The sequence below is a fragment of the Lygodium microphyllum genome, chromosome 16 (genome assembly GCF_053477565.2).
Source record: "Lygodium microphyllum isolate KBCC chromosome 16, Lygodium_microphyllum_v1.1.10, whole genome shotgun sequence".
NCBI lineage: Eukaryota > Viridiplantae > Streptophyta > Polypodiopsida > Schizaeales > Lygodiaceae > Lygodium > Lygodium microphyllum.
In genome coordinates this window covers 67838493-67858214 of record NC_141150.1, presented here as the reverse complement: position 1 = coordinate 67858214, position 19722 = coordinate 67838493, and the positions used below count along the sequence as shown (strand labels likewise).

Here is a 19722-nt window from a genome sequence, read left to right as displayed (position 1 = left end):
GACATCATAGAAGAGATTTGCCATAACACCAATCCACGCACACGGGCCACATGTCCATGGATGCCCGATGCCGAATCAAAAATAAAGGCATTGCAAGTACGTCATATATGCCACAGGGCTGTCCATCTGAGAAAATGGAATAGGTAGGAACAATCTGAAGGCAAAGAGGGCATAAAGGACATATTTCCCAGAATCCACGAACAAACTGGTAAGCGGTGCTAAGCCACAGAGAACCACACACGGAAAATGAAATTCTAGATCTATCACGCAACAAGGTAGGAGACAAAAAGGTGAAGCAGAGTCTCATTACGTATAGTACAAACACAACGACCTGCAAAGATCTTTCGGGCACGGAGCACTTCTCCCGTTGGAAGTCCCCCAATGAGTAGCCGCCACATGAACACTTTACCCTGATACGAAACCTCAAACTTCCAAAGCTAGATAAATCTTTCACGCCATTTCTTTTTGCTATCCCTGAGATGCCAGAGCTTATTAACCTTACCCGTGACCCATCTCTTAGCTTCCACCATTTGATGATATATAGGAATAGCTGACCTTTTCTCAAAGTCGTCAGGTAGCACAAACATCCAATCACACCATGGATGCAATGGCTGTAGCACATGCAAAGGAGAGAACCTCTGAAGATTGTCCTATATGGACACTCAAATGTCCCTATATCCATGAGGTACCCTAAAGTACTAACGAATATGCCTAAAGGAATAAAGACGGGGTTGCCCAGGGATAACACCATCATAGACTGTCTTCAACCCTAACCTAGCCATCCGATTAAACTTGCCTCGCTGCAAATCTTTGTGTGGCCAATCCAACAACCTCTCTCTCTCTCTCTCTCTCTCTCTCTCTCTCTCTCTCTCTCTCTCTCTCTCTCTCTCTCTCTCTCTCTCTCACATTCTCTCTCATATGTAACATTTTGGTCTTATAGCCCAATTGGCCTTTTGTAGGCGTTAATATAACTTTCTTTCTTGCTCTCCATACATAAAAGACAATTATATTATTAATTACTAGAAAATCTGTGTGTGTGTGTGTGTAGATGGAGTAAGATCTACATGGCATTGTTGTACCTCATACACATATAGTCTCACATCTGCAAACGGACATACTTGTATATATTGATGGCTCGCCTAGATGATGAAGCACACTTCTCTCATGTCCCCAAATGGACATACTTAAATATACTAATGGCTCTCTCTCTCTCTCTCTCTCTCTCTCTCTCTCTCTCTCTCTCTCTCTCTCTCTCTCTCTCTCTCTCCCCACACGCGCGCGCGCGCGTGTGTGTGTGTGTGTGTGTGTGTGTGTGTGGAGTTAGATCTACATGGCATTGTCGTACCTCACACAGAGTCTCATCTCCCCAGATGGACATATTTGTGGCTCACCTAGATATTGAGGCACACACTCATTGCACGTTAGATAGGATGTTTCACCTTTCACTTTCTTGATACCATGAGGATATTCTCTTGTACATGGATATGTCTCATAGGCCAATTTGGTCTTTAGTAAACGTTAATATTTCTTTCTTTCTTTCTCTCTTTTGTAAACATATGAAACATGAAACACTATGCCTCCCTAAACATCTCAAGTACTACTTTGTAGAAGACACCACAGTGGTTCTCTACAGACTAGTTTACATACATTGGACTTGAGCAAATCGTTGGAGGAATGTACTAGTAGAGGTCATACATGGATCAGCCATGTATGCATTCCCCCACACCTTGCCCCGATGTAGACCCACACACTCTACTACTCCCCAAATTAGTTGGTATGATGATGAGTGCAGAGTCACTTGAGCTCGCTTACAAAGAAAACTGGAGCTAGGCACTCAGACACATCATCAAGCAAGGATATTCTTCAAACGGCTTCTACAAAAGAAAAAACCAGACTACTTAGTGAAAGCAAAAGCAAAAATATATCAACTATTTTTGGGACAGGATAACAAGAGTGCATGGAAGATGTTTCATGAAAGGCATCCCCCATACAAATTACATCACCAGATACTTGGCTTGACTATGGGAGACAACTGTATGACGTGCCAAGACAGCCATCTATGCAGCCCCCATAAGCATGTAGGCCAACAGAGTGGTCTTTCTTCACCTCGAAAATGGTTAGGGATGTGATTTATAGATTACCAAATGGGAGGGCACACAATGAGGATGGGCTAGTGGCAAAACATTTCTCACATGCTTGCAACATACTAGCACATATGTTTAATAGAGCAGCATGTGAAGCCTTCTCTATGAGCTGATTAGACAATGCTGCAATTCCACTATTTAAGAGTGGTGATCCTTTGATCCTTTGCAACTACAAGACTATCATGATCGGCCATACTTTGGCCAAGATATATGGATCTATACTGGAGCATGAACTCAATGAATGGGTTGAGATGCAAGGAAAGAGAGCACAAGGACAGGCAGGTTTCAAACGCAGATATACCATGCTGGACCATATCCTCACACTCAAAGCCATTATTGAGACAGATAAAGGTCAAGACGAGAATCTGTTGCTGCTTTGTAGACTTTCACCAAGCTTTTGATAGTGTCTCGTACACGCATCATGCAAAGATTGCAGGATATTAGAGTACCATAGAGCATATGATAGGGTATCTATGCAATGTATGAGACAATGACAAGTCATGTACGTGCACTTGGGGAGCTACGAGAGAGGATTGGCAGTACCATAGGAGTGAAACAATGATGCTCGCTTTCACACACATTGTTTGGTTTATATATAGATGGAGTGTCTAATTACATTGACCGAGGAGGAGAAGCTGGAGCCAACCTAGCATGGATGCTAATACCAGTATTATTGTATGCAAATGATATTGTTTTCATTTCAAATTCACCGGAGAGACTGCAACATCACCTAGATGTTTTGCACATCTTTTGTAGAGATAGAGATCTCACGGTGAACCTTGGGAAGACTAAAACCATGGTCTTCAATACTTCAACGGCATGGGTGACTAGATCTATGTACTAGTTCACATTTGGCAGAGACAGTGTGGAGCATGTGAGGGAATATGTCTATCTGAGAGTCACCTTCTCTAGCCCATGTTTTTCATTGAGAGGAGCATCAGAAGTATGTTTGGCACGAGGATATGCAGCACTAGGGGCACTCTGTGAAGATATGCTAGGGTTTGCATTGAGGAAACACAACATGTACAACCAAGACTAAAATACAAAAACTCAGACAGAGAGAAGTAAAACTCAAACCCTAAATGCAAAATGCAACCGCAAAACTCAAAACTCAAACACAAAGAGAAGAAACTCTGAAGTGAATGAATGTTGTAAATAAATGTAAGAGTATATAGAGAATGCCCAAGAGAAGAGCGATGAAGTGTCGAATAGTGGCATCCATCAAAGACGGACCTCGAGTGATGTGACCACTAGTCGGAGTGACAGAGTGAGAAACACCAAATGCTGATCACCAAAGTGTGAGGACACTAAGGCAATTGCATAGGATGATGCCTGATGATGTGGGCAAGGCAACAAAACACAAGAGTAGAACGCCACAATAGGACACCGTAGTAGAATGCAGAAATAGAACGCCGCAGTAGAGGAGCAGACAAGGTGATGGCAACAATCACAAAGGCTAGACCACCAAATAGTGGAAAACTGACGGCTAAGATCTGCACACAAGGGTGAGAAACTTGCACGGAAGAGATAAGGTTAAATGGTGGATAGTCTATCTATTTATAGATATTGAAGGGTGTACCAAAAATTAGGGTTTTGGCGGACCACTGAAACTCTCTTGAATAGCATATCAAATTTGTGTTTTTCATTAGTTAAGCATGTTTTGGGGCTGTTTAAAAATGCTAATCAATGTAAAGCATATTTTAGCTCAAGACCCCCCTCTTAGGCCCAAAACTGAGTCTAAAATAAAAGGCCAACAATGTTTACCCCAAGACATCCCACCCCAAAGCAGCCAAGGTATAGGCAAAGGGTATACATCAATTGCCCAATGGCCTACCAAGACTATAGAGGCAATGGTTATCTTACCAAGGGAGTCCAAGTAGTCACCCCAAAGAGGATAGGGCATTAGACAAAGGGTGCTCGTCGAGGCCCAGTGCCCTACCAAGCCCTACAAAGGCAAATGGAACCATATTCTAACTTTCATTTGTTTTGTTAGAGAGTTAATTTTAGGGGTGGCAGCTGATTAAGTAACAATGACCCAGAAAACAAGAGTAGGGATGGTCACCCAATACATCACAAAACAATACAAGCTTACCCAACCACTCAAGAATGTCGATGACGAGGAAAAGATAATGAAGTATCATGGAAAGAAAGATGGTGGTGTAATCCGACAATGAAAACACCTTAGAATCTGACCGGTGATGCTCTGCATAATGGGATGCATAGGATGCTACATACTGAAGAACGCTCATGCAAGAGGGGCTGCTTGGACAATGTCCCTCATGGGAAAATTCTCCCTTGCCCAAGTGCCCTAGTACAAAGGTGATAAAATCATGCAACACCTAGAAGAGGGTAAAGGCCAATGTTGAAGAGAATTACCGAAACATGTAGAATACCAAGAAGGATAGAAACCTCCTCTCAACCTAGATGTCAATGTCAAAGAAGAAAGAGGGGCCTTAAGATGTCGGTCTTTGTGTGGTGCCAAGAACCATATGGATGAAAATGATGAAGCATCCCTACTGGAAGAGCAAGGATAGAAGACACTGCCGTGATAGCATCAAGAGATATATTGCACTATCCGCCGCGAGAGGAAAAGCCTCCATGTTGGTAGAAGAGTAAAACTCCAAGTAGATGGAACCATGAAAAGAACGTCGTGCATCTCCTGTCTCCTACTCAACAAGGACTGATGCAAGCATGAATAAAAGCCCTACACTGAAAGACAAAACCTTGCAAAAGAGAGAAAACATTTGCAAGCACAAAGGCAAGTAGTGAGATGCTCCAAAAAACAAAATTGAAAATAAAAGAAAGCAAAGCTAAGTACAATGCAATGAGTATATAATTATACAATGGAAGTCTAAAGAGGGAAAGGCTAAGTGTATGGCCATCATCGCGTACAATGGGGTAGGGAAGTGGTCTTAGAAGGTGCAATGGATGCCTTAGGAATGGACGCGTAAAGTGCAATAGGTGAGTCACTAACAGACCAATCAGGTCATCCTTCAAGAGTAGTAAAGTAGGCTAGTTGCGTGCCACATAGCTAGTAGCCACTGGGGTAGATGAAGTAAATATGTTTACAAGACTCAAAAGAGTCGATCATCAAATGGTTGAGAGGCAAAGTTAGCCTCCAATTCTTTAGGTGGTTCTGGCACACTGGGACACTGGTAATATGCCCAATCTTCTTGCATTTATTCCATTTCATCTTTTCTAAGTACTTCTTCCAGCAATTACTTGCAAGATGCCCTTTTCTACAACAAAAAGAACATTTTGTGAAAGTTGTATGGATCAACAGTTGATCACACGAAATAGATACTAAAGTTCCCTCCTTATGGTTTCTCTTCTCTTCATCTAAGCATATGACTGGATAGTACTTTCCAAGTGGGATTTGGGATGTTCATTAATGTTGTTACAAGAGTAGGAAAAACTTTCTTGACAGCCTTCAAAAGGACAGCAATAGCATTGGGTTTGGCCACTGGTCCTTGTACGGAAGCTAGTTGGGCCATAAGCCCTTTCATATGGGAAATAAATTTTCCTAGATCCTCCCCTTGATTATATTCTTGGCTAAAAAACTCAATTTTAAGAAAAGTTTGTGCATTTTTTCCACGAGCACCGTAGAGTTTTTCCAACTCATCCCATTTGGCCTTACCAATAGAGTGTTGATCTACATGGTGTATTAAGGATCATTAAGATGAAGCATAATAATAGCCTCAACTCGTTGATCGTCTTCCATATTATTTGGGTTGAAAGGATCAACAAGTCTAATCCCCGTAATAAGAGACCATTAACCCCTCTCCATCATCTTGTATTTTGATGAGCACTTGCCATGGATGGAAGTCATTTCCGGCAAATTTTCGGATTTGTGGACGAATGTCAACATAGGCTGAGGCCATAGGAAGGTCTTACTCCTTGTTAAATGCAAGTAGCAGTGTCTAATCCTTTACAATAAGGGCCAATAGATACAAACCAAATGAAGGAAATGGTCTATGTGTTCGTAGATGCCACATAGCCTCACAACAGTGTAGACTTAACAATTAAAATTGCAAGGATGAGAAAGCTTGAAAGTCATATATGTGGAGTAATTCAAAATAAGACTTAGGTGGTCCTTTTCTTTAGACAACACTTTTTTTAGGTTTGATTGCCTTCCTGGGCTTTAGTGAAGTGAACTTGGATTGAACCTCTGGCTCCTCCCAATCTTGTGGTCTAGTAGATGAGTATTTGGTTGAGCAAGGTTAATCGAGAACTTAAATACTTGTAGAGGAGTTCGAGGAGATTTCAATTACATTCATATTTCTATTTTATCATTAATGATAACCAAATGCATTTTAGTGCTAAGAAATACTCATCTCAAAGTTAAGACCACTTGAGATGATAAGTATCTATCTTGGCAAGAGTGATTAAAATCACTGTTAATGACAACAAAAGGCGAAAAAAGTAAGAAAGTCAAGCTTTCAAACTTGTGGCTATGGTTGCCACTATGACCCACAGTTAGGGTTTTGTCTTCAACAAGCGGTAGAAAGAGAGTTAAGACAAGCCCTTTTAGGGGTAGATGGCCAACTAGGGGGATGAACAAAGCCCCACCATAGTCACTGGGATTGCGCCGCCTATTGCTACAAATCTACACGTTGTTTTAGATCAAACACTTTGACTGGTGGTCACAGACTTGGGATCCGTCTCCAGTGGATATCACACTCTAACATTGCTCTGCCCTTGAGCACACTGTACACTCTTACACTCATTTACAGTATTCATTCACTTCAGAGTTGTGTTCTCTCTCTCCCTTCTTCTGTTTGTGTTTGAGTTTTGAGTTTCCGCAAGGCAAACCTAGCAATTTTCTTCACATGGTATCAGAGCCGATGCTCTTGTAAAGAGTATCCTACAGATATTGTGGAAAGCTAGTCTTTGTGCGAGGCACACAAGACGACTCGTAACCCAATCACAATGTCCCAGGCACCTTCTTCTCCAATTCCTATGATGTCCTATCAGGTTTCTCCATCACTAGAGACCCTGAGACGGTATTATGAACTCGGTAAGGAGGACGACACTCCACTTTCACCTTCACCTTCGTTTTCTACTCCTATTCCAAATTTCACTAACACGATAGAGGAGGACTTTGACTGAGGAGTACTATCGCAACAAGTACGGTGATGTTTACACCTCTCCTACCAGTTTTGCTACCACATTCAAACCGGTTAGTGAGGCTGCCCACCTCTCCAATCATGGAGAACATACAGCATTCGGAAAATCTGGCGATCCATCTTCATCATCTCAACTAGGTCCAATGTCACGTTTGTACGATCCTTATGAGTTGCATGAATCAAAACCCTCGTTTGTTTCTTCTTTTGAGATACACGATCCAAATGACTTTGTGGATGTGAACTTTAATAGAGGGGGCTCATGAAGCAAACGGAACTCAAGTACATCTACAGCTTCTGTTTCATTTGAGCATGTCACACACTTCTCACTTCGTCCCATCCCACCCTCTTCTATATCACACCTTGAACACCTCTCACCATCTTTCCAAAACCTTGGATTACACTCCACATCTGCATCACACACCCTAGGGGTTGGATCTTCCATCTCCACTCCTAGCACCTTCTCCTTCTCTACTCCATTCTCTACCTCTTTACACCATGGGGGGAATTGTCAGAGTAAAGCAATGCGGAAGCGAATGACCGTGACAAAGAGTGAACGCAGAGGAGAGAGAGAGAGAGAAAGAGACAGTGGAACACAAAAAATTTGCAATGAAGAATGTTGTATAAGCATGCAGAATAATACATGGGTGCAGAGACAATATCAGCGTATGTCTTCGCCTTGAGGACCTCGATCTCCGTCAGCCCCGAGTACTGTCTCCGTCACCAGCAAGCTGAAATCTGTCAAAAATAAGTGAGGAAGTCTATTGGAAACTCAGCCTTAAAAAGGCTGAAAAGAATGCCTAAAAAATGTCAAAATAGGCAGGTCGACTGCATTTAATGTAGCCCACTGCAGTCGGCCGCCTGACAGACTTACTCCTACCACGTGGCAAACTGCCGTGTGGCACTATTGACATGGCAAGAGGTGACACTCAACACCTCCTCTCAGATCCTAGACAAGGCAGTTGACTGAGGGATCTGAAATGTCGATGAAGTAAAGCCTAGGGAAGAGCCTTCGTAAACAAATCTGCAAGATTGTCTTCAATCTTATAGAACTCCATATCAAAGGTCACATCCAGAAGCTTCTCCCTGATGAAGAGGTACTGAATCTCAATGTGCTTCGTTTGGGCATGGAATACAAGATTCTGTGCCAAGGCAATGCAACTCTCATTCTCGCACCGCAAGATAGTAGAATGAGTTTGGGGAAGTCAAGCTCTTCCAACAACCGCCAAAGCCACACAGCCTCACATGTGGTAGAAGATGAAGTGAGCGATGCGCAATGGCGATGCGATGTCCAGTGATGAAAATGTCAAGTAGAGAGCAAAACGTGAGCAAGAGTAGAGAGTGAGAGTCAAAGAGAGAGATACACGATGTTTTTGGGTACAATTTGTTGTGTGTGCCTCTTTAGGCTTTAGATAGATATATGTGAAAGTACAAATATACGAAGGGTGTGTTCACGCTCCTGCACATATAAAAGGCATGATGGCCCTTTATTCCCAACAATCTCCCACTTAAAGACAATATGCCTTAAGAGGAGAAAAGAATCAGCTAAGTCTAGGTATGTACAAAGCTGAAATACATATACCTATCCAACTCCCATCATCACTCGGCATAACACGGATTTGATGCACACTAAGTCCTTACAAGCAAAGGAGGATCATCATGTGCCACGACATCCTGGAGACTGCCACAATGCACTCCAATAGTTTTCCCCACTTATTTTTAGGTCAAATGGTTTCCACAACTATGTCTTGCAATTTTGCACTCCACTCTACCAAGAGACAATGATTGTTGGATACCATTGTCTCATCAATCCACTACTTCGAGAGACAAAGGCTGTTCGACTCATTCCACTCCTTCAACTCTGTAGTCCTCTCCATTGAGAGACACTGAACTATTGTCCACCCCTCGATCCTCTGAGCTTCCTATTTCCTCATCTCCCTTGTCTTGCTCCACAAACAGCAACTTCGATACAAGCATCGAGGAGATTTTATGCCTTAGCCCTCCCTCCACTCCCTCCTCTACTCAGGTTCAAGAGGCCACCTCTAGGAGCTACCTAGCTTCTATTCCATTGGAACCCTAGATAACTTCTTCGACATCACCACAGCACTTCTTTCATCATCAAACTCTTGGGAGGCTATGATCCAATAGTTTCTTAACTCTCTCTCTCTCTCTCTCTCTCTCTCTCTCTCTCTCTCTCTCTCTCTCTCTCATTCCATAGGGGATTCAAAGGGGGCTTGTATCTCTTCTTCAGAGAGGGATCCCATTCCTTTAGCTTTAGAGGGGTCTCTAATCATCCTCCGGCTCTTCACACGTCTTCTTGGGGTGGTTGACATCTCCATGCCATCTCACCCATTTATTCCCCTTCCCTTTACTTCCCTGTGATATCAAGGATCTACAAGTTCTTTCTAGTTCGAGACTTTAGATGTTTCGGCCACAACTTGGTGGCTAGGCCTATGTATACCTTCCAGCATGTGGTAACCGAGCTTGTGGCTTCTCTCTCGAGGTTGAGTTTCAAATCCTATCAACTCATCATGTCTACTCTTCTTCACTACGTGTTAACTTACATGTGAAATACTCGGATTTTTGGGTTTATGTCTTCTCTCTCCCTCCTCTTTTTCGTTCCTTTTTGGGCCCAAGAGGGGTGTAGAGAAACCATATAATTCAATACACTTTCCCTCCTTCGCTTCTATTTTTGGTTTCCATTTAAAACCCCAAAAAAGGCTTTTTGGTTGCCTTCTAAGAGAGTCAAGGCACCACCTCAGAGACTTTAGCGTGCAATACACTAAAAAGTCTATGCCTATGTATACGAAATTGACTCCACCCATTGATTCACCCCCCCACACTCTTTCCTTCCAACATTCCCTTCATTATCTCTCTTCATTCTCTCCACTGCTGCTCACACCCCTGTAGAGGACATTGTGGTTCGTGGTCAGCTTTCACCTTCTTTTTCTACCTATCTATCGTCAAGCACCCTACCTCCATCAGCTCCAGGCTTGTGTTTTGGCGGCAGCTCCTGCTGGCATCAACATCCATCACTTGGCAATAACTTTCCTCTACTTGGCAACCATCCTCCACAATTGGCATCAACATTCTAGCTATAGGCACCTGCGTTTTTGCTACCAGATCACCTATCTATCTAGCAACAGTGCTCTCCACCTGGCGTCAGCCTCTAAGGCTGTGTTTTGCAGTCTAACACCTCTCTAGCATCAATGACAACTCTGGCCAACACCTGCTACCTCAAACACCTGCATTTTTGCAATTCTTGCTCTATCGAGGGTTGGATTTCCTCATCAAGCAAGCCATCCTATTGATCCTCATCTTCCGGAGTATGCCTCCCTAGCTAGTGATTTTCTTCCTCAATGCTGATGGCATTTGAGGACTACATTTCGCTCCCTCGACAGCTGTCCATCACCTTCAACATACATCTTTGACATCCACTGCCTGGAGGACTGCATTTCGCTCCCTTCACTGTGCAAACTCCCTACAGGTGTTGCTGCTTGATTAGACAAGAAATTGTAGTTATCTTAAGAGCTTCGGCTCTGTTGTATCAGCTTTGTTCATTTAGCATGATTTTGTGCTTCATCTACAGCTCGAAATATGGTTATTACCAAAGTTTCATTAAATTAGCAAATTTTCCGAGAGAGTGCCTGTGTTGCATAAGCCAAACCCTAAATTGGGAGGATCCACTTATCGATAAATATGAGGCAGCCTGTCCACTCAGCCCATCTTGTTATTGCTAGTTCTCCATCAGCTAGCATCATCATCGATTGCTGTCTATACTACTCCATTGGTGGATACCTCAGTTCATAGTGCAGCCAGCCTCTCAAAACAAGTATGCATGGGAGATCTTAAAAGCATTCAGCATGACCGAGTGTAAGGAGATAGCTACACCTAGCAATCTACAGCAGTTACCAGCCTCTACAGGTTGTGTTTTGCAAATCAGGTTACTTCTAGTCAAAGAGTGGGCAGCAGGCTGTGTTTTCGGTAAACTGTGGTCACCTGCATCATTCTGCCCCTCTTTTGTCAGTTGCCCATCCTTCAAAGCTACTTGCTGTGTTTCGAGATCAGTATAGAGTACTGCATACTCTCCAGCTCATACTCTTTGGTCCGGTCCTTCAGAAAGTGTCATGCTAAACAAAATGAAATGCAAGTTGCTGTGACACCACGTGAGCAATGACCCCATAGTGGAATTGAATACATCAATACATGACCAATATCTTGTAAGCACCAAGAGAATGAAACCTCCCACTCTCAATGCCAAAATGTGGAAGGTGAAATAAGCACCACTTCACACCCCATGACCTCCATGCCAAAAGGGGGGGAGGAGAAGCATCCGATGAAGAGGAGTATAAGTATGCGTCCAGTTAATAACCTATGAAATGAACAACCTCCATGGTAGCCCCAAGGAAGGTTATAACTCGGCCTTGAGAGTGGAAGCCCCCATGCTGCATTACCCCTTGCATTGGCATTGTGTTAAAGTGAAAATGGGCTACTCAAATGAAGATATCCATCACCTCTGCAATCATGGTAGGCCCTTGGTGGGCAGCCCATTGAGGCACCCTTGGTTTGAGGCATCCTTGGTCCAATGCCTTAGTTTCTTTGGGATGGAAACTTTTGGATACAAATGAAATGAACAACCTCCATGGTAGCCCCAAGGAAGGTTATAGCCCAGCCTCCAGAGTGGAAGCCTCCATGCTGCATTACCCCTTGCATTGGCATAATGTTAATGTGAAAATGGGCTACTCAAATGAAGATATCCATCACCTTTGCAATCATGGTAGGCCCTTGGGCAGCCCATTGAGGCACCCTTGGTTTGAGGCATCCTTGGTCCAATGCCTTAGTTTCTTTGGGATGGAAACTTTTGGATACAAAAGAGGGTGGAGAATTGACTCTCTCTCCATCTTGGGACCTTTTTGGGCCTAAGAGGAGATGTTGAGCCACTAAAATTAGAGCACTAATCCAAAATTGCAATGCATTAATCCCTATTGTATTCTCCTTAAAACATCCCCAAACACCAAAATTGAATGGCTTTACTTTTGCACACTAGGATAAATGCACTAAAATCCTCTATAAATAGAGTCAATTGCAGGCATCCCTTTACTCTCTCTTGATCATTCATCATTACCTTCAGCCTACAGCCACCTCGCTTTTCCTATGCTCCCCCATACCCCATTTAAAGCTGTTGCTGGCCTGATCTATCTCAGCCAACATCACCTGCTGCCACTGCCATGTTGGACGATATCACCATTAGTTAGAAGAGGACATTACCAATGCCCCAGCCTATCATCTACATCCACCAACTGTTGCCTACATGCTGCCAATCAGATCAGCCTGCTCCAGCTACAGTTAGAACTAATCCCACTGCATGTTGGATTGGAGACTAGCTGCCCCTAACATCATCAACTCAATCTGCTGACATAATCATTGGCAACTATTTGCTGCATGGGACTGCTACATTTTGCCTGAGATCTGTGTTTTGTTGATCCTCCACATCATTTCCAACATCAAAATCACCCTAGAGGGCTGTGTGTCATTCCTCGTGGATTGAGGCCAAGCACTTCGCTAGCGAGGTAAAACCAATGCAGCCCAGTCACACCAAAGTCCAATTATTCCTGTGGAATGCGGATGATGGTAACTGAGACTAGATGACTACTAAACATTACCTTCTGCCATCAAGCAGTGGGTACGTCACACGTGGTATCATAGCAAAATAATTGTTACAATGATAATAAAACATTGACAATAATCATTGAAAGAATTTATCAAACGAAACCCAGTACACTACTAAAGGTCTATTGGAGTGCCAATAGGTTGTGCCCTTGGAATTGTCATACATGCCATACAACAAGATGTGTTCTTGAAGAGTTGCCCATCCCAACAATGCGACAAAATAAGAGAAAGAAACTCATGATAATTGCAAATAAAAATCCATGTGGATCAAGCATGTTCATGCATGCTTGCTAATTTAGTGATAATTTTGATGACTTGAGCCTTGAGAACCTTGGCGTTGCCCCTCCAGGAACCACTGGAGTAGTGTAATTCATTCAGATAAAAGGCTTGCATCTTGTGGAAATGGTAAGAATTCAACTATTGATTTCAGTGAAACACAATTTCATGCATATGAAAAAATTTTATGGTCCTAACGAACTTGATATGTAGCACCAGACTTCAATCCACATAGGTTATCCATCATGGGATGATGAGGAAGTGTAAATCTTGATACATGATACTCAACTTTCTTAATAATGCAACAAGTCCCTAGTGCTTATGACTATGTGGTCAAATTGTCGAGGGGAACAGATCAATGATACTGAATCCTGATCCAGGGCTATAAACAAAAGCTAGAATATCAGATCATGCATCATGATTCGTATGGCAATGTTGATTTGTATAACAAACATTATAGTTGGGCACCACCACTACATTCAACTATGAACACTACTACAGAACCATTGTTATTTCAGATGTTAACATATGCCTAGAAGAAATCTCAGGCATTTTGGGTTGAGAGGTTCAGCAATATACTATAAAATAGAACTCTACATAGCCTATGGATACAGAACCTTGAATTTTGATTCTGGAGAGGGCACCTTTGTTACACCCCATCCCAAACTCATCTAGGTGAAAAAACCAAACTAACTAACTAGATAGCTGCAGAGATCAGAAAAACATAAATTATCTGTACAGAAAGTAAGCATTATGGAGAACCCTCACAGTCACATTCCAATTAGCGAACTTGGATGTGAATTGAAAACCACCTTTGGTTCTAGAGGAGTAACTGACCAGTTTTTGCTCACGTTAAGTGTTTCAAGAAGCGACAGATTGCTGATTTCTTCTGCAACACTCTCAATCTTGTTACTTGCAGCACTGAAATATTTCAAAGAACAAAGTTGTCCAACCTCTGAAGGCACCCATGTCAATCTGCAAAAAACTTTCACCTTTAATTTTTTCTATTTCATTTATGTTAAGAAAAGCTGGTGTTACTTCACACATCCATAAACTCCAAAGGCAGAGTAGAATGAAATTAAGACTGTTCTTCATATCTGCAGAAGCGCTTGAGCAATAAACTACAACCAAAAACATTTGAACTTATCTACTGAAACCATGAGAGACACTAGATTGATTCCCACGACATGAGCATGACTCCATCACAAACCCATTTTTAGAGTCTAGACCTGCTCTTCCATAATTTAATGCATCTTCAGACTCCAAAATTGGGCTATTTATGTATGCAGAATCCACTTAGCTGGATTTGTCCAGAACAATGGCAAAATAATTCAGTGAAGAACTTACAGATTATTGTCCAAGTTCAGCACAGTTAGGTGCTGCAGTGATGTGAAGCTCTGCCAATCAATTTGCTCATTGCTCAAACCATTTGCATCCAAATGTAGTTTCTGCAAAACTTGTAGAAGTGACTTTAACACATGCATGCCCTAATGAGGAACTAAGAAAGCTCAACTACAGAGTCAGCCCAATGATCTATTTGAAAAAATAAAGGTAGCCTTTAGAGATACCTGCAAATTTATGAGACCTCTAATATCACTTGGAATTTGCCTCAACCGGTTTTCACCAAGATCCAGAACACGAACAAATTTTCCAGCATCCAATATAAGGTCAGTGACATCCTGGATAGGTGTACAAGCTAATCAATATCCTCATAAACAAACTTGGTATTAAAGCCCTTAAAGACTGCAATGACATGTGTACAAAATTTGGATAAAGCTTGAGGAGTCTTATCCAAGCCATTCTCTAGAAAAATGCAATCCTGTTGCATCTTTGTTCAGCCAGTACAATTATTTCACTTTTTTGCATCTCCCATGCTTGACTTTCCAAATTTTAAATGGCAAGGGAATAAATAATATTTGAAATGAAAACCTGCAAGCTTCTCAAGGGAAAAAGGGAAGGTTTACCTCTTGATTGGAGCCTCGCAAAGATATTATCCCTAAAAGTTTCCATCTATCAGGGATCCTCAATATTTTCTCGCAATCTCCACGTGTCCCTCTAGATTTCACTAACACTTCTTTCAAACCAGAGCTTATACTGTCTTCTTTAGTTCTAACTGGCGGTCCTCCCTTGATACGCAAAGAGTTCTAAAAATCTCCAAAAGACTGCATTAACAACAGGTATACTCTGAAAAGCAAGTGTGCAGAGAAATTCTGCAAAGTGTGAATGTCAAGCAAATATACAAGCTTCAAATGAACACTTTCCGAACTGAGAATCAAGCCGGCATGAGATTGATCACCCCAAGATTTGCTAATGCTACACATGTAAAACATCTTTGTGATCTAGCACAAACATCAGTTTAATAGCTGAGACTCATGCCACATCCAATAACTTCCTTCGAATTCAAGCATCAAGCACCAATCAATGTAAGGGAAACTAAGCTACAATATCAACTGACTTTAGCTATAGACTACATAATTTTCAACACAGTAATTGTTTTTTCAGAACAAAGTTATGAGTTAAATCTTTAAAAAGTAACAAACTGTTTTATGAACAAAATTGCAGAGTTCTGAGATGTTACATAATATGTGATACACAACATGCAAAAACACTTAAAAGTAAGTTCAAACATAAATAAAGTTTCACACTATACTTTCAAATACATGCATGCAAAACAAGAAATACTACATTGTGATAACAATGCCAATCACTCTTCCACAACATATAATGCATTTAATTTAATGTACGGGTTTCAACCTAGAGCTCCTTGTAGTGACTGGCCCGATGTTAAAACTTGCTCAAAGTAGCATTGGGAAGGCACAATATGTGAAGAAACCTAGGGTTTGCTCTGAGGAAACATAAGTGTACAACCATGACAAAAACACAAAGACATAGACACTGACGTGCAAAACTCAAACCCTAAACGCAAAACGCAAAAACACAAACACAAACAGAGAGAGAAGTAGAACTCTAAAGTGAAAGAATCAATGCAGAAAATGAATAAAAGAATGTACAAAATGCTCAAGGGCAGAGCGACGAGTGTCGGAGTGTGACGTCCGCCGGAGGAAGATCCCGAGTGTTGTGACCGCCAGTTAAAGCATGTCGAAGGGTGTAGAAGACCAAAACACAAATCACCAAAAGCAGTAGGGTGCTTGGTGATAGCAGTGGAGGTACCTGAGGATGTTGGACATGGCTGAAACTGCCAACGCAACTGAAGAAGTGTCGATCGGGACCGGGGCTGGTGATGGCTGTCTAGGGCCAAACGCAGCAGCAAGAGTGCCAAGCAACAAGTGGCAACTGGAGGGGCAATCGCCAGCAGTTGGAGCAACAAATGGAGTGGTGGCAGGAATCGCAAAGGTTGGACAGCCACGTGAAGGAAGGCCGATGGCTTGAAATCTGCACTTAAGGATGAGAAAACCTACACAAAGGATGGGCTGAATGGTGGGTAGCCTGACTATTTATAGAGTGGATGTGCCCACCCAAGTTAGGGTTTAAACAAAAACTCTCTCGAACCATTTCCCATTTTGGAGTTTTTAATTAATTAACCATATTTTGGGGCTGTTTAAGAGGCTAATCAGCATGTAATGCAAATTTTTAGCTCAATGCCCTCTCTCACGCCTTAAACAAGGCAAGAAAGAAAGGCCAACCCAACTTTATCCTGAGACATCCCACGCCAATGCAACTAGGGCATTGGAGAAAGAGTGCACGACGGCTACCCAATAGCCTACCAAGACTACAGAGGCGATGGTTATCTTACCAAGGGAGTCCAAGTAGTCACCCTAGAGAGGCCAAGGAATCAAAGAAAGGGTGTACGCTAGCTACCTAGTGGCCTACTAAATCCTACAAAGACGGATGGAATCACATTGAACCTTTTTTTTTTCTTTCTAGTGGAAAAGATGTGATAAGAGATAGTTTGTGGTCGATTAAGTAATTGTGCCCATATGGGAGAATGAAAAGGAATGGTTAGATCCAACACACCTCAAAACAAACAAGCACGCCCAACCACTTCGGGGTATCAATGACAAGCAAAAGGGTAATGGAGTGGTGGTGTGGTGTAAGAACCACCGGTAGAGACAGCTCAAGATCCACTCAAGGGTACTTTGCACAATGAGATGCATAGTATGCTACATGCTGAGAATGTCATGCAGCAAGTGCCACTTGGACAATATTCCTCGTGCGGAAATTGTTCACTTGCCCACGCACCCTTTACATAGATGATGAAATCATGCAATGCAAAGAAGAAGATACAACAAGGAAGGGAAGCCAATGTCAAAGACAAATGCTGAATCTTGCAGAGTACCATGAAAGGGTAGAAACCCCCTCTCAACCTAGGATGTCGATGCCAAAGAAGGAAGAGGAGTCTAATATTTGCCTTCGGGTGGTGCTGAGAACCACGATGATGAAGATGAGAATAAAGATGAAGCATCTCAACTAAAAGAGCAAGGTAGAAGACACTACCACGATAGCATGATATTGCACGATCTGCCTCGAGAGGGGAAGCCTCCGTACTGGTAGAAGATCAAATCTCCCAAGAATATGAAACCATGATGAGGAACGGTATGCATCCCATGTCTCCAACCCAAGAAGGACCAGTGCAAACTTGCATGTTAGCCCTATACTAAAATACAAAACCCTGCAAAAGAGATCAAAAATATGCAAGCACAGAGGTCAATAGTGAGATGCTCCAAAGCAAGACAAAATAGAAAGTAAAGCTAAATGAAAAAACAATGCAATGAGTGTATGTGTATGGGTAAAAGCAACGGAAAACTAAAGAAGAAAAAACTAAAGATAGGGCCTCCATCATGTACGGCCATCAACAACAAGTCCTTGCCAATGAGATGCCTTACGAGGTGGAGAAGTGGTCCTAGATGAAGGTACAAAGGATGACCTAGGAATAGATGCAAAGAGTGCGATGGGTAGAGAGCTAGCAAATCAATCAGCTAATCCTTCAGGAGTACTAAAAGATACACGTTGTTGAGGCTGTCTACGTGCCACGTCTAATAGCCACTAGGGCGGATGGAGTAAATGGGGTAGCAATGGGAGGCATAGCCCCACTGGGCTGTCCAGTAGGTGTGGAAGTGATCATAGCGGTCTACCAGGGTTTCTTAGAAGGAAGACCCTAGGCCTTGGTACAACACTCCTCGAAATGAACAAATGTCCATGCTAGGAGTCCCCATGCATGCAATATTAAACAAACGAGTTAAGTATGGCAGCCATAACGATGGAACTTACCAACTTGTGCTACTGAATACCAAAAATATGCCTAACATGGTCACAATGTGACATGTGCCATAAATGGCACAAAAGATGTGGAGATATGCTAGATTTGAAAAGGAAAACACAAAGCATACAAGCACAAGTGAAACATTGTGAATGAAGACACTAATGCAAAAAGCAAAACTGAGGATTAAAGGTAAATTTGTTTAAATGATGAATGATGAATGCTGAATAATGAGTGAACATTCTGTGTTCGAAGGCAGGCCAATCTAACAACTGATGGCTCACCTAGGAGCGGCGGGCTGAGGGAGGAGTGTCAAAGAGTGACAACCTCTGATTAAGGATCCCAACGGCAACAACCACCATGTCAGAACAAAAGATGATGGGGATATATTAGACTGGAGCTAAGGGTGATCAAATGGAGCAACTGTGGGCCAATTGATGCAGTACAATGTAGAAGGCTGTGAACAGCCGGACAGCAGGCTGGAAACCAAAATGCAACATATCTCTGAGGTTGGAGAAGGTAAGTGCAGCAATGTACCTTTGGCCACAATCTCAATAGAATGAAAGATGATGCTGGAGATGAAATGCAGAAATGAAAAGGACCACTAGGTGATGGACAGCAGCGGGGTAGCTTGCAGAAATAAAACACAGCAGTGTAGATGATCAGGTGACAAACAGCAGCAAGCAGAGCTGTCTACCAAGTCGAGGTGATCAGGGCAGCAGCTGGAAACTGTCTGCAGAGGCTGGAGAAGTCATGAAGGGGCTGGAATGATGATGAAATAGCTGAAACAAAATGCAGCTGTGGGCAGCCTCCAGTGACCAGGGCAGCAGCAGCAGATGGTCACAGCAGTAGCTGGAGTGGCAGACTATGAGATACTAGGATAGGACTAGGGTGCAAGTGACCTAGAGCGCACACTATTTATAGAGAGGGAACCAGCCAAAGTTCATGGATTTGTTATGGGACACTTGGGCACACTAAACACATTTGAGTTTTGGGGTTGTTTAATAAGCTAATTAAGGTTTGTGTGTAATGCACCTTTTTTAGCTTAGCAAGAGATACAAAAGATGCGTAAGTGGGCAGTATCCAAGTAGTGGATGCCCAAATATGAAGTTGGACACAATATATCAACACCCCCCTTAGTGACATATCTGAGAAAAAGAACCCAAAAGACTTAAGGGGCACACACAAAATATGCACAATGAGATAAGGAACCAAACATAGCCAATGTTGTACAAAAGCTCTGCAAGGTCGAAAATGGATAGCCTTGGTGAAGACATCTACAACATTGTTT

At 42.4% G+C, this 19722-nt stretch overlaps 1 protein-coding gene across 1 annotated transcript in view; it reads right to left on the bottom strand.

Annotated features, from left to right (window-relative positions):
- Positions 1 to 19722, bottom strand: part of LOC148022938 (LRR repeats and ubiquitin-like domain-containing protein At2g30105) — a 55928-nt gene that overhangs the window by 10392 nt on the left and 25814 nt on the right. Inside the window, exons 3-6 of the mRNA XM_087695860.1 lie at positions 15178 to 15357; positions 14782 to 14892; positions 14561 to 14661; positions 14051 to 14188 (exon numbers count right to left, since the gene is read on the bottom strand). Of these exons, the coding sequence (XP_087551986.1) occupies positions 14051 to 14188; positions 14561 to 14661; positions 14782 to 14892; positions 15178 to 15357 (530 nt within the window). The remainder of the gene's footprint in view (positions 1 to 14050; positions 14189 to 14560; positions 14662 to 14781; positions 14893 to 15177; positions 15358 to 19722) is intronic.